At 41.0% G+C, this 13,957-nt stretch overlaps 1 protein-coding gene across 1 annotated transcript in view; it reads left to right on the top strand.

Annotated features, from left to right (window-relative positions):
- The window catches only part of PAPPA2 (pappalysin 2), a 317,270-nt gene that overhangs the window by 249,310 nt on the left and 54,003 nt on the right, over positions 1 to 13,957 (top strand). Inside the window, exons 17-19 of the mRNA XM_061383283.1 lie at positions 1,611 to 1,779; positions 3,154 to 3,289; positions 6,203 to 6,312. Of these exons, the coding sequence (XP_061239267.1) occupies positions 1,611 to 1,779; positions 3,154 to 3,289; positions 6,203 to 6,312 (415 nt within the window). The remainder of the gene's footprint in view (positions 1 to 1,610; positions 1,780 to 3,153; positions 3,290 to 6,202; positions 6,313 to 13,957) is intronic.

Here is a 13,957-nt window from a genome sequence, read left to right on the forward strand (position 1 = left end):
CATTCTGGGCTGTAGGATCTTGGTAAAATTACTGAACATCTTGGAGTAGTTTCTTTATCTATGAAATGGGAATGATAATACTACTTCAGTAGAGCTATCCTGGTGATTTGGTTTACTAAAATATTTTGTGTGCTCTGCAGTGTGCTTAATGCACTGTGAGTTTTGGTTAACTAATTCAGTTTGGTAAATGTTTCATTAATGCCTAATATAAGACAGATTTTTTGTTGTTGTTCTTGGGAATTGAAATTAAGAATAAAACACAATCCTTGCCTTCAGGCAGCTTCCAGCCTAGTGGGAAAGACAAACATATACACATTTATAAAATAATTTGATAAATGTTATACTAGTATAATATTAGAATACTGGCAAAGCATGCAGGAGGCATTGTACAGAAGTCCATTAAAAGTGTGTGGGTGAGGGCCATATTTAAATTTTCAAAGGGCATCATGATACTGGAAAATAACAATTCAAGGCCATCATGTGATTGAATCAGTGGTTGTTGTTGTTTAGTCGCTAAGGCGTGTCTGACTCTGTAACCTCGTGGACTGTAGCCGGCCAGGCTCCTCTGTCCATGCGATTTCCCAGGCGAGAATACTGGAGTGGGTTGCTATTTCCTCCTCCGTGGGATCTTCCTTACCCAGGGATTGAACCTGCTTCTCCTGCATTGGCAGGCAGGTTCTTTACCACTGAGCCACCAGGGAAGCCCTTGAATCAATGGACAAAGGATTATTTCTATTTTAGAATCACAAGATTATCTGACTGGGAGTGTTCTGAATCAGAACTGGATGCGTTAAAACAGCAAATGGAAAGCACTTTCAGTTTGGCAATGAGTTAGGAAGGAAATGAGATGGAGTTTGAAGTGGTAAGACCTAATCCTGCTGATTATCGACTACCTCAAATGCAGTTCTTCTGGGTGGAGGCCGTATCTCTGCATGGGAAGGAAGGGCAGTTATTCCAGGACACTATTGAGTCATGTCTACTTTGAGAATCTGATGAAAGCTATGAATACTTTCCAAGAAAAAAAAATGGACTTGCCAGCAAACAAAATGGCCATAGTCATTTCCAGCAATACTCTTGCCCTTATGAAATTCAGGGTAAGAGCTTCTGTTTTAAGAAGACCCCCCACTGCTGTATCTTTTCTCCTCTCTGGAGAACCAATAAATATTGGCAGCTTCATTGATTCCATTACCATATTAATACTGATGATCCTCAGATGATTTCTGGGTAGTCCCCTGAGTGTGTGATAACCTTTGCTGTACACCATCCTACCTGGTATTTCCCAGTGCACTTAAGTGTGAGACTGCTCCAAGATGACAACCTTAGAGAAAACCCAATTGCAAAATCTAGACGCTGCACAGATAGTTAACAAGGTCTCTGGAGAGGAATATATCAATATTACTACATAACAATGCAATCACTGCTGTAAAGTGCATTATTACTGTTTTTCCTTCCATGGCTTAGAAATTAGGATGAAGAGGTAAGACACTGGGCTAACAAGAACCAACTGCTCCCATCTATTAGCTAATCCTTGTCCCATGTTGCTGAGGGTCAAGACTTCTCCCATAACCCCCTTGAGGATTCTGATGGACTCTTTTGTTTTGTCTTGTCAGGAAGTCCCTGAAGATTCAGTGCCTGGAGAGTGGAATCTGGGAGCAAGGCAGCTGTGTCCCAGTGGTGTGCAAGCCCCCCTCCCCTGTCTTTGAAGGCATGTATGAATGCACCAATGGCTTTGAGCTCAACAGCCAGTGTTTGGTCAAATGTAACCAGGAAAGTAAAAGGGTAAGGATGACTTGAACTTTATTTTGGAGCAGGCTGTGCTCCAATCTTGGTGACCAATCCGAGAATGTTGAATAAAATAATCTAAATGAATGGCAACAGACAGGGGCTAAGTTGGGATTCTAACCAGAGATGTTGATATCATTTAATAGGGAATTCAGAAGATGCTACATTCTTGGAATATTCTCTCCTCTTGGATAAGAAGAACAACCTGATAGGTTAGATACCTGAGTAAACTGCAAAAAGGCTCAGATTCTGATTTGGCAATGTGATTTCCCCAAACTAACTTGGCTAGAAATGCTGGTATCATACTTTTTAATAGAAAACAGTCTTGAACAGAAACACAAATTCCTCAGCAAAGGCAAAGCTGAAAGCACTGTTGGACTGTTGTTCTCCCTAGGATTTTGGCGCAAGAGGTCTCAAACAAAAACCACAGTCTTATCGTGGTTGGGCGACTAAAGTCAATTTTATTTTAGAAGCCTTTCAAGTACCCTACACAAACCAGAGACAGGAAGTTAAGCAGACTTCCTAAGCAGAGATCAATGACTTTACCTTCTCTCCTGGCACGTGCCTTTATCTCAATGTTCAGTACTCCAAGGTAAAGCCCACAGGACACATGTGAAAAGAATACTCCATGAAATGAGTCCCCTGGGAAATCAAGCACACCTGCTCGCACTAATTGTTTAAGGGCTCAAGGAGTTGGCCGGATGAAGGGAGAGTTTATCTGTAATTCTAAAATCTTATTTTCTTGGGCTTTGTGAGTTAGTGCTATTCTCTATGTTCTGCATATAAGATATTTAGTGATTACTGGGGACATGAAGCCAAGAGTTACACAAACAAGCACACATGTAGAAAAAGGGAATAGAACTTTGATGAGACGAAAAGCAGCTATGACGTGTCCATTCAACCAGACAGAAAAGCAAAAAGCACCTTCAGAAAAATTATGAATTAGTCCCACTGGCTCAAACTCATCTTGCAAAAAATCTGACATCTGCCACAAGCAGCATTTGTGGGAGAGTATGAATGGATCAATGCAAAAATGACACCGTCTGGGAAAAAAATTTCCCAAGGCTATCTCAGAATATATGGGTCCCATTTGGTAGCTTACTGTATCCTTATATCCAAAGGAAGACACACTGTTAATGATTTTCTAATGACAAAATTATTCATGATTCCTTCACATCAAAACAGTAAAAAACTTGTCTTGACTTTTTGGGGGAAAAGTCAATAACAACATAGTTTATTATCTTAATAGTGTCTTTTAGTCCAGGTTCTACAATTGGAGAATGCTACCATTTAAGCAGACCACTTTTGCCCACACCTTAAAAGAAGTTAGCAAAACTATAATGTCCATGTTTTCAACTTTTGATATTCTAGCTTCCCATCCGCTGCACGAAGGAGGGAGTGTGGAGTGAGGAGTTCAAGTTATGTGAGAACCTGCAAGGGGAATGCCCACCACCCACCTCGGAGCCGAAACTCGTGGAGTACAAGTGTGAACAAGGATACGGGATAGGTATGTTTGGGAAGAGAGTCTGACTTCTGCTCTCAAGTAATCCTTCTATCAGGCCTGGCTGGGTCTTAGATCAGCTCCATCATTCTGCCTGAGGAGTGGACAGAAATCCAAGTTGACTTTGAGCTGCTTCGGTTAAAATGAAATTTATGACACTTTTTTTTCCCCCACTCCTCCACACACATGTAATGTTGGTGGTGCTGCTGAGTGATTTGTTACCCAGTATAGCCTGAAAATGGATTGATTTTTGGTAGGAGTTGTAGTTCAAAGAGGAAAGGTGGGAATGTGTAGCCACATACCACACATGCATTGGACACCTGCTTCATTCTCTCTGCTGCTATACCTTGAGCAGAGAGTTCCCAAAGGAGCAATTTGAGATTGTCTTTGATTGCCTGGATCAGCAGCCATTCTTTCTCTATGGTGAACCTGGCTCCAGAACCTAGGGACAACTTTTCTTTTTTAATTGGAGGATAGTTGTTTTACAATGTGTTACTTTCTGCTGCACAATGAAGTGAATAAGCTGCTGCTGCTGCTAAGTCGTTTCAGTCGTGTCTGACTCTGTGCGACCCCAGAGACGGCAGCCCACCAGGCTCCCCCGTTCCTGGGATTCTCCAGGCAAGAACACTGGAGTGGGTTGCCATTTCCTTCTCCAAAGCATGAAAGTGAAAAGTGAAAGCGAAGTCGCTCAGTTGTGTCCAACTCTTAGCCAACCCAATGGACTGCAGCCCACCAGGCTCCTCCGTCCATGGGATTTTCCAGGCAAGAGTACTGGAGTGGGGTGCCATTGCCTTCTCTGCTCCTATAAGCTATATGTATGCATATATTCATCCTTTCTTGGACCCCCTCCCACCCCCCACCCCACCTATCTAGGTCATCACAGAGCACTAAGCTGAACTCCCTGTGTTATACAGCAGGTTCCCACTAGCTATTTTACACATGGTAATGTATAAATGTCAATGCTCCTCTCTCAATTCATCCCACCCTTCATTTGCCTCTTGTGTCCACGTGTATATTCTCAATGTCTGTGTCTCTATTCCTGCCCTGCAAATAGGTTCGTCTGTACCATTTTTCTAGATTCCATATATAAGTATTCAGTTCAGTTCAGTTCAGTAGCTCAGTTGTGTCCAACTCTTCACAACCCCATGAACTGCTGCACACCAGGCCTCCCTGTCCATCACCAACTCCCAGAGTCCACCCAAACCCATGTCCATTGAGTCGGTAGTGCCATCCAACCATCTCATCCTCTGTCGTCCCCTTCTCCTCCTGCCCTCAATCTTTCCCAGCATCAAGGTCTTTTCCAATGATATATGTATTAATATACAATATTTTTTTTCTCTTTCTGATTTACTACACTCTGTATAACAGTCTCTAGGTAGATCCATGTCTCTACAAATGACTCAATTTCTTTCCTTTCTATGGCTAAATAATATTCCATTGTATATATGTGCTACATCTTCTTTATCCATTCATCTGTTGATAGATATTTAGGTTGCTTCCATGTCCTGGATATTGTAAATAGTGCTGTATTGAACATCCGGGTGCATATGTCTTTTCGAATTATGAAGCAAGTGAAGATAAAAGTCTCTGTGGCCAGGGATAATTCAAAGTGAAATTAACTCAAATTGGCTCTGTGTGAACTTAAGCATCATAGAAAAGAGATCCTGTTTGTGAAAAAAAGTGTTGAGACTAACCCTAAGTTTTTAATTGCATGAGCAAGGAGTAATTTTCCAAGTCATTCTAACATGTGTAACGCCAGTAGATAAAACTTGAGTTAATGAGAAAGCTTGTTAGTTTCTGAGACTGTTTTTTACCATCTTCAATTTACTGTTTGCACTGAAAAATCTTGTGGCCAGACAAGGAGTAGTTAGATGCTGAGACTGTGCTTCTTGCGTGGTGCCTCATGAGAAAATTCTTATATCCCCACCCTCTAATTTCTACATTAATGTATCATATGCTAACATGTGTAGAGTCCTTAAGATTCATGTAATTCTTTGAGTTATACAAGTCAGTATAAAACAGGAGTATAGATAACACTGAAAAGAAACTTGGAGATCATAAAATCTTTAGATGAGGAAATAGAGAACCTTGAGAGTCTGCCTTCTTTGAATAGAATTTTAGAAGATACTCAGGCTTCATGTACAAAGAAAGAGTGGGATTTTCCTTTGAAAGGCCACCACAGGACCAAAGTCTCTGCTTTTGTTTTCTCCTCATTTCCTCTTTTAATCAGTAGGTTTCTTGGCTACCAGAGTAATGATCTTCAGTGTTTCAGGCACTATAAATCCACCTTCATGATTTCTGGGCCATTTTCTCCCCAGTTAGTAAAGTTTTTAGATAATAGATCCTGCAATTATCAGCTTCAGGAAATCATATAAGCAGGAATGCTATTAAAAGTACTTAAAAGGCATCAACCAATCAGTATAGACCTTAGCTGGCCAGAGTCCTGGAGTGGGGTCTCAGAGGTCTGCAGAGCAGGAATTAAATCTTTTATTGCTGGGTCATACAGAGATTTCAGGGATTCTAGAGGAAGGGGTATATGTGACCAGAAAGGGGAAGAGCACTTGGAGCCAGGGACTTACCTTGGTGCAGTGGTTCTTTACTTGTGAGTGTAGGAGCATCCCTACAGGTGCATAGTCAATGAGTATCAGCCTTGCCTGTGACCATGTTAATGAGGTGATCTACAATGTAGAATGATGGACTCTATGGACATGAATTCTAGCAGACTTCCAGGAGACACTGGAGGACAGGGAAGTGTGGTGTGCTGCAGTCCATGACGTTGCAAAGAGTCAGACATGACTTAGCGACTGAACAACAACAACACAATATAGAAAGCAATTGTTTTTGAAAAACAAAGCTAATGATTCCAGGAAGTGAAACACTGAGATGCATGAAGTCTATCGTAAATTTCTGTTCCTTCAGGTGCAGTGTGTTCCCCATTGTGTACCGTCCTCCCTAATGATCCTGTAATCCTTCCTGAGAATGTCACTACTGACACTCTGGAGCACTGGATGGAACCCGTCAGAGTACAGGTAAGAAAAAGAGTCATTTTTATATGCTAAGGAGGTAAGACACTAAGCAATTCTCAACTGGCAGCATATTCCCAGGTGTAATTTCAGAGGCTTTCAAAGCATCCTTAGAACAAACAACCACATGGATCATTCCTAGAGAGAAGAACTGAAAATAAATAAGAAAAGAGAAAAGCTTGAGAAAAGATGACCCATATCCAAAGGAAAGTTTAAAAGAATATAGAAGGATGACCTAGAGGCATAAAATATGATAATACAGGAAGGAAATTTAAAGAGAAAATTACCACTAATAAAAAAAAAAGATTGTAAATCAATTCTATTCCAATAAAAAGCTTTTTAAAAAATAGAACAGCAAAATGTAGGATAAGCCAAAGTTATGAATAAAGATAAGAGAAGGGTAGAGAGGAAAAGATAAAACAATGAAAAAAACTGAAAACAGGGAAAGAATGATGAAAGGAAGTAAGAGAAGTTGACTTTATTTATTTAATTAATTTTATTTTTTAATGGCTGTGCTGGGTATTCAGTGCTGTGCATGGGCTTTCTCTAGTTGTGGTTCATGGACTCCAAGCTGCACAGGATTAAGCAGTGGCACACAAGCTTAGTTGACTTGAGGCATGTGGGATCAACCCAGACCAAGGATTGAACCCATGTCCTCTAATTGGCAGACAGATTCTTAACCACTGGACCACCAGGGATGTCCCTCCCCTGGTTTCTTAACCACTTTAGCTCTTGACTTGTAGTTACCTTACCTAATACTACTGGCATAACTCTTACTGAATTCAACATCCACATATCTGGTCCTTCTGAAACCTTGGTTCTCAGTTCCATGGCCTCCTCTGATCACCTTTAGCTCCCTGACTTCCTCTCCCACATGCCTTCCTTGGCTCACTCTAATCTTGCCATAGTAGCTCTTGGCTGATTCTTGAACATGCCAGACACATCCCACCTCAGGACCTTTGCCCCGTGGTTCCCTCTGCCTGGAATGCTCTTCTCCTGGGTATCTTCATGTCCTGCTCCTCAGCTTCCTTCCTCAATTTACTCAATGTCTGGAAGGCCTCCTTTGACTCTACTATCTAAAATGTTAACTCCCCTACACTTTTGTCTCTCTTCCCTCTTTTATCTTTTTCTCCTTAGGACTTATCGTGACCATACATAGTATATATTTAACTCATTTATCTTATATATTAATCAGTCTCTTTCTGCCACTAGAATAAAAAGATCAAAAGATCACTGAAGAATTATGGTTCACTACCATATCCCAGATCCTAGAATACTACCTACTATGTAGTAAGTGTTCAATAAATACTTGTGTGAAATGAATAAATGAAAAAGAGAAAGATGGATAAGATGGTGATACATTATTTCTTCTTAGAATGGGAGGGTGGGACTGTCATAAAGCCTGGAAGATGGCTTGTTTTATTAAACTGTCTAATAAGCAAAAACCTTAGAAGTTTGTTCTTGCAGAGTCACCAAGACATAGGCTCTAGAGAGGTACCACATTTCATTTGGAATTCATTCTCAGATTGCTCCCTTTTCCTCACAGGCTAATTGTGCTGTGTTATTGGTGAGGATGTGTGTTAAAGCAGGAGGATAAGGAACAAATACATAAGTATGATTCAGGGGTGGGGGATGGGAGGAGTGTGACCCTATCAATTCAGTCACTCAGCAAACACTTACTGGGGCTTACTGTGTGCCCTAGAACTATGCTAAGTGCTGGGAATATAAAGAGGGAAAAATGAGAGTCCCTCTGTTTACAAGAGTTACAATCTGGCCATAAAAATGGCCATTTATAATAATGCAACATGAGAAGTGCCTTGTTTGTGGTAGAGAACTATAGGAACACCTAAGAGGAAGCAACTAATTCTTCTGCTGGGGAACTCTGGGGGGGTGTGCATTAGTCCTTCAGTCATGTCAGACTCTTTGGGGCCCCATGAACTGTCATCTGTCAGATTCTTCTGTCCATGGCGTTCTCCAGGCAAGAATACCAGGGTTGCCATTCCCTTCTCCAGGGGATCTTTCCAACCCTGGTCTCCTGCACTGCAGACAGATTCTTTATCATCTGAGCCACCAGGGAAGACCTTGGAGTTGGGGAAGGAGCAATAGACCAGGAAGCTCTTCCTTTGGGTCATAAACTATGATCAAAGGGAACATTCTAGTGGGTAAGAAGTTCTGTGTGTCTGAAACCAGAGTATGCGCTGTGGTGAGGGAGAGGGGAGATGGGAGCTAGAAAGATGGGAAAGCACAGAGGCAGGCGGATGAGACCCTGTAGTGCATGGTGCACTCCTCTAAGGATGTTGAACCCAAAGAGAAAACTGCACCAGTGGGAGGGACTCTGGGAAGTCCAGTTGGAAGTGGAAAGGAGAAAGCCAGAAAAACACCTTGCCTGGTTCTCCTATCCCCTGGCCTTTCTGGACTTTCTGCACCATTTCCCACAATCTGTTGTGAAGGTTTAGCTGGAATTAGAATACCTGAAGAAAGGACTTCTGCCTCGTGTTCCTGGGGTGCCAGGCAGAGTATCCCCTGTCAGTCCCTCTAGCTCAACTTCTTATGTGAAAGACTTCTCTTTCTCTATAAGCAGCTAAAGGGGGAAAGGCTTGGACCTTTTACAATCCATTTTCTCCACCTGAGAGATGAACTGCTTCAGGAACCCTTCTACACTTACTTTAGCATCTGCCCAACAAGGTATCCGATGAGCATAGTCGGTGGATTCAGGGTTTGTGAGACCAGAGTGCAGGCCTTCCAGTGATAGGGGTTCTTCCACTTCCACTTTCTGAATGGGACATTCAGAATGAGCAGTTCACTTTTCTTCATGAAGACAGCAGAGACTTGACTATTTCCAAACTGGAAAATAGTATCTTCTGTTTTATTAAAACCTCTCCTTTCTCCACTGTCCTTCAGGGCAGTCACTATTATTTATTTCTCTATTCCATAGCATTTTGTTCGTGTTTATATTCCTACTTCCTTTTTCAGCACAGGGCAAATTGTAAGTGTCTTATAAATGTTAGTCAAGTAAGCAAAGAAATTGCTATGGCATCATTTTCTACTTTGGAAGTAAATACATATCTTCTCCTCAAACTAGGTATGTTGCTGCAGCTTCCTACAGTTATATATAATTATTTCCTTGTCAACTGCAAGTTGCAAACGCCAGAGAGAAAATGCAGAATTTATTTTCTTCTTAAGCCAAACATCAAATGTTATCATTTGTATCACTGCATTTATCATGACTATGGTCTAGTAAGTAAATTCCTGGTTTTGGAAAATAGGTTATCCAAGCACAATTTTGAGGATGATAACATCTAAGGAACACTGTAGATCTTGGGATAAAAAAATCGTGTTTAAAAAAAAGTTGAGTTTTTATTCATAATCTCTGTTCTTCACGAGCTACATAATTTTAGGCTGCTTTTCTGTTCTGTGACTCCATTTCCTTGTGTGTAAAATAGGTGTAATACTTAACTCATAAGGTTAGTATGAGTATCAGATGAGAAGCATATGACTAGAATTTAATTTTGTGATTGATGCATAATAATCTTTCTTGGCTGGCTGTCATTCCTACTGGAGACAAGCTGCTTCCCCTCACTTCTGCATGCCTCTTCTCATCTGTAATGGCAACCATGCTTTTTATAATTTGGAGATGCAACTAAATAATGTTGTGGTGGGTCACAGTGTGCAATATGGTTAGTAGCACCATTACTTTAGTGGTACCCTTGAGACTTGTGCCATGTTTCTGTGTGAAAATAAAGTGAAATAATTAAATTAGCTGCTTCCAACACTGTCGTGGAAGAATTGAAGTAACTCACAAAATGAACTTTATTCCTACCTTGAAAGAGTAACTTGTTCCTAAAAAAAACCCAAAAGTCAGAAGTTCAAAGGTTGAAAGCATAATTGACATTTCCTGAATGCCCAAATCAGTATTTTTTATGCCAAAAGGAAACCGAGGGTTAATCCAGTGTTAATACTCATTATCATACAGTCGCTAACCACCATGCTGTTACCTGTACTCTCTCAGCTCTTTTATAGATATAATGAAATTAAGAAGGATTGCTTACAAATGAAGCTTACATGGAATGCTTCACCTTTAGGGAACTGAAACTTTATTAAGACAGAAAAACAAGAAAAAGTCAATGGAAGCACAGGAGACAATGATGAGGTTATTACGCTTGTGTTCCCAGATCCATAGAAATGAGATTATGCACTAGCCACTGCTGCTGCTGCTGCTAAGTCGCTTCAGTCGTGTCTGACTCTGTGCGACCACATAGACGGCAGCCCACCAGGCCCCACTGTCCCTGGGATTCTCCAGGCAAGAACACTGGAGTGGGTTGCCATTTCCTCCTCCAATGCATGAAAGTGAAAACAGATGACCCATAATGTCAGCCACTTTGTGGCATTCAATGGCTCTTGAGGGGTGGGAGATCTAAGCCTGTTCTCATGTCACGTGAGTATACGTTCCTCGGTTCCTGGTCTCGTTACAACAAAGATTTGGAGTGACGGACGTTAAAGCCCTCTCGGCGTGTCACAGTTCTCAAGTCTTGGATAGACCGCATTATAGCTCTCAGGTCTCGAAAGGACCATGTTATAGCTCTTAGACAAATCAGTGTTACAGCTCAGTGTTACAGCTCTATTTTATTTAGAAGATAGCAGGAAAATCCATCTCTGAGGCGTGAGGACACGTTGATCCAAAGACACGAAGAGAAGAGTGCCCCAGCATGTGGGAGAGAGAGAGAGAGAGCTAGCTTTGGCTCCTCTTTTTATATGTTTATCTTCTCCCTGGGCCTGTCCTATGTAAATTGGGCCAGCCAGGAGTGTTGCTTGTTTTACCTGAGGTCCTGACCCCGGTCCTCAGACCTTCTTTTGTTCTATTTTCGCGGGCTTTTCCCTTCTTTGTCTTTTAGCCACCGCCATTTAGGACTCCTTTCCCTAGTCTACCTACCTAACACTCACAAAGAAGTGCCTATTACACCAAAGCAGTTGTATTAAATGAAAATCTTCCTCAAGTAAAAGCTTCATAGCTTACATCGATTTATCTTGAAGGATGTTCCACATTATACTCAATCTTAAGTTTTGGTGTCCTTTAGAATCACTTGGGCAGTTTGTAAAGGGAGCAGACCTGTCTCCCCCTCTTCAGAGAGGCTCGCAGTGCCTTGGGGTATGTATTTTTTAACAGGCACCCCAAGTAATTCTGTTGTAAAACTTCGCAAAACACTGCTATTATAAAATTCTGGCAACATAAATGTTTTAAGTAAAAGCACACCTATTTGGAGCCTGGCTCATTTGTTTGGTAAATGATGATCTCCTATTACATGTAAACCCCTGCTATCTCCCATACTTCAAATACCTGGTATCTGGCAAGACAACAGAGCAGTGGATTAAATTGCATCATTTTCTCTAGTCTGCTTCCAATGATTTCATTCTTTATAATAAAAATGATGTCTTACATTTGGATAACACTTTATTGCCTGCAAAGTTGTATATATAAAATATATTTTTTAGGTATTTATAATTTCATTTGAATCTTCTCATAAACCAATAAACTAGGGGAAAAAAGATTTTATTATCCTTATTTCACAGACAAATTAGATCTTGTCGGATGATCTGTCCAAGGTTGCATGGCTTTCAAGAATTGGAGAGAGCAGTGCAACCAACTTTTCTGACTTCAAGTTCAGTGATTTCCCCTGAATCACCGTGTTTTCTGTAGTCTGGTGTACATTTGGATTACTTTGCCCATCAAATAGAAAAGAAGTCCCTTGTCACAACCATGAGAGCCTCCTTGTTCCCACACTTTCCTTCCCTCCCCGTGAAGTCTAACAAAATAATTTGGAGAGATATTTCCCTATAGTACTGCTTTTCCTTATTGTGAGTTTGTTTTTAAAGAACAATCAAGTAAACTTTTCAGGTTCCTATAAAATTTGTTTGCCTGTCTTTGGGGATTCTGCTGGATTTTACTCCTGAAAATGACACCTGAGTCCTAGAATAATATACTTTTCATTAAAGGAAGAATTTCCAAGAACTTAGGTAGTAAGGAATTTTGATGAAAAACAACTCCAAGTGGCAACTGTCATAAAAGGAAGAGTGAGGCTCTCCTGGGTTCAAATACTATTTGACTTACCCCTTGGAGCCTCTTCCTGCTCAGCGGCAAGAATGGGGATGGTATTCTGTCTTGAAGGTGAAAGGTTGCTGCTGAAAGCCATGTGTTATGCTGGGATTCGTGACCTCTGGAGGAGAGGATTTCGATTCTGGGTCAGAGACAAGGCTTGACTACTTGGAGCTTTTTGTGTAGCAAAGTTTTATTAAAGTATAATAGAGACAGGGAAAGCTTCTGACACAGATATCGTAAGGGGACAGAAAGAGTGCCCCCTTGCTAGTTTTTGAAGTGAGAAATAGATTTAAGGGCCTAGATCTGATAGATAGAGTGCCTGATGAACTATGGAATGAGGTTCGTGACATTGTACAAGAGACAGGGATCAAGACCATCCCCATGGAAAAAAATGCAAAAAAGCAAAATGGCTGTCTGGGGAGGCCTTACAAATAGCTGTGAAAATAAGAGAAGTGAAAAGCAAAGGAGAAAAGGAAAGATATAAGCATCTGAATGCAGAGTTCCAAAGAATAGCAAGAAGATATAAGAAAGCCTTCTTCAACGATCAGTGCAAAGAAATAGAGGAAAACAACAGAATGGGAAAGATGAGATCTCTTCAAGAAAATTAGAGATACCAAGGGAACATTTCATGCAAAGATGGGCTCCATAAAGGACAGAAATGGTATGGATCTAACAGAAGCAGAAGATATTAAGAAGAGATGGCAAGAATACACAGAAGAACTGTACAAAAAATATCTTCACGACATAGATAATCATGATGGTGTGGTCACTGACCTAGAACCAGACATCCTGGAATGTGAAGTCAAGTGGGCCTTAGAAAGCATCACTACGAACAAAGCTAGTGGAGGTGATAGAATTCCAGTTGAGCTATTTCAAATCCTGAAAGATGATGCTGTGAAAGTGCTGCACTCAATATGCCAGCAAATTTGGAAAACTCAGCAATGGCCACAGGACTGGAAAAGGTCAGTTTTCATCCCAATCCCAAAGAAGGGCAATGCTAAAGAATGCTCAAACTACTGCAAAATTGCACTCATCTCACACGCTAGTAAAGTAATGCTCAAAATTCTCCAAGCCAGGCTTCAGCAATATGTGAGCCGTGAACTTCCAGATGTTCAAGCTGGTTTTAGAAAAGGCAGAGGAACCAGAGATCAAATTGCCAACACCCGCTGGATCATGGAAAAAGCAAGAGCGTTCCAGAAAAACATCTATTTCTACTTTATTGACTATGCCAAAGCCTTTGACTGTGTGGATCACAATAAACTGTGGAAAATTCTCAAAGAGATGGGAATACCAGACCACCTGATCTGCCTCTTGAGAAATCTGTATGCAGGTCAAGAAGCAACAGTTAGAACTGGACATGGAACAACAAACCGGTTCCAAATAGGAAAAGTAGTACGTCAAGGCTGTATATTGTCACCTGCTTATTTAACTTCTATGCAGAGTACATCATGAGAAACGCTGGACTGGAAGAAGCACAAGCTGGAATCAAGATTGCCAGGAGAAATCTCAATAACCTCAGATATGCAGATGACACCACCCTTATGGCAGAAAGTGAAG

The sequence above is a fragment of the Bos javanicus genome, chromosome 16, assembly GCF_032452875.1.
Source record: "Bos javanicus breed banteng chromosome 16, ARS-OSU_banteng_1.0, whole genome shotgun sequence".
In the NCBI taxonomy this organism is placed as follows: Eukaryota; Metazoa; Chordata; class Mammalia; order Artiodactyla; family Bovidae; genus Bos; species Bos javanicus.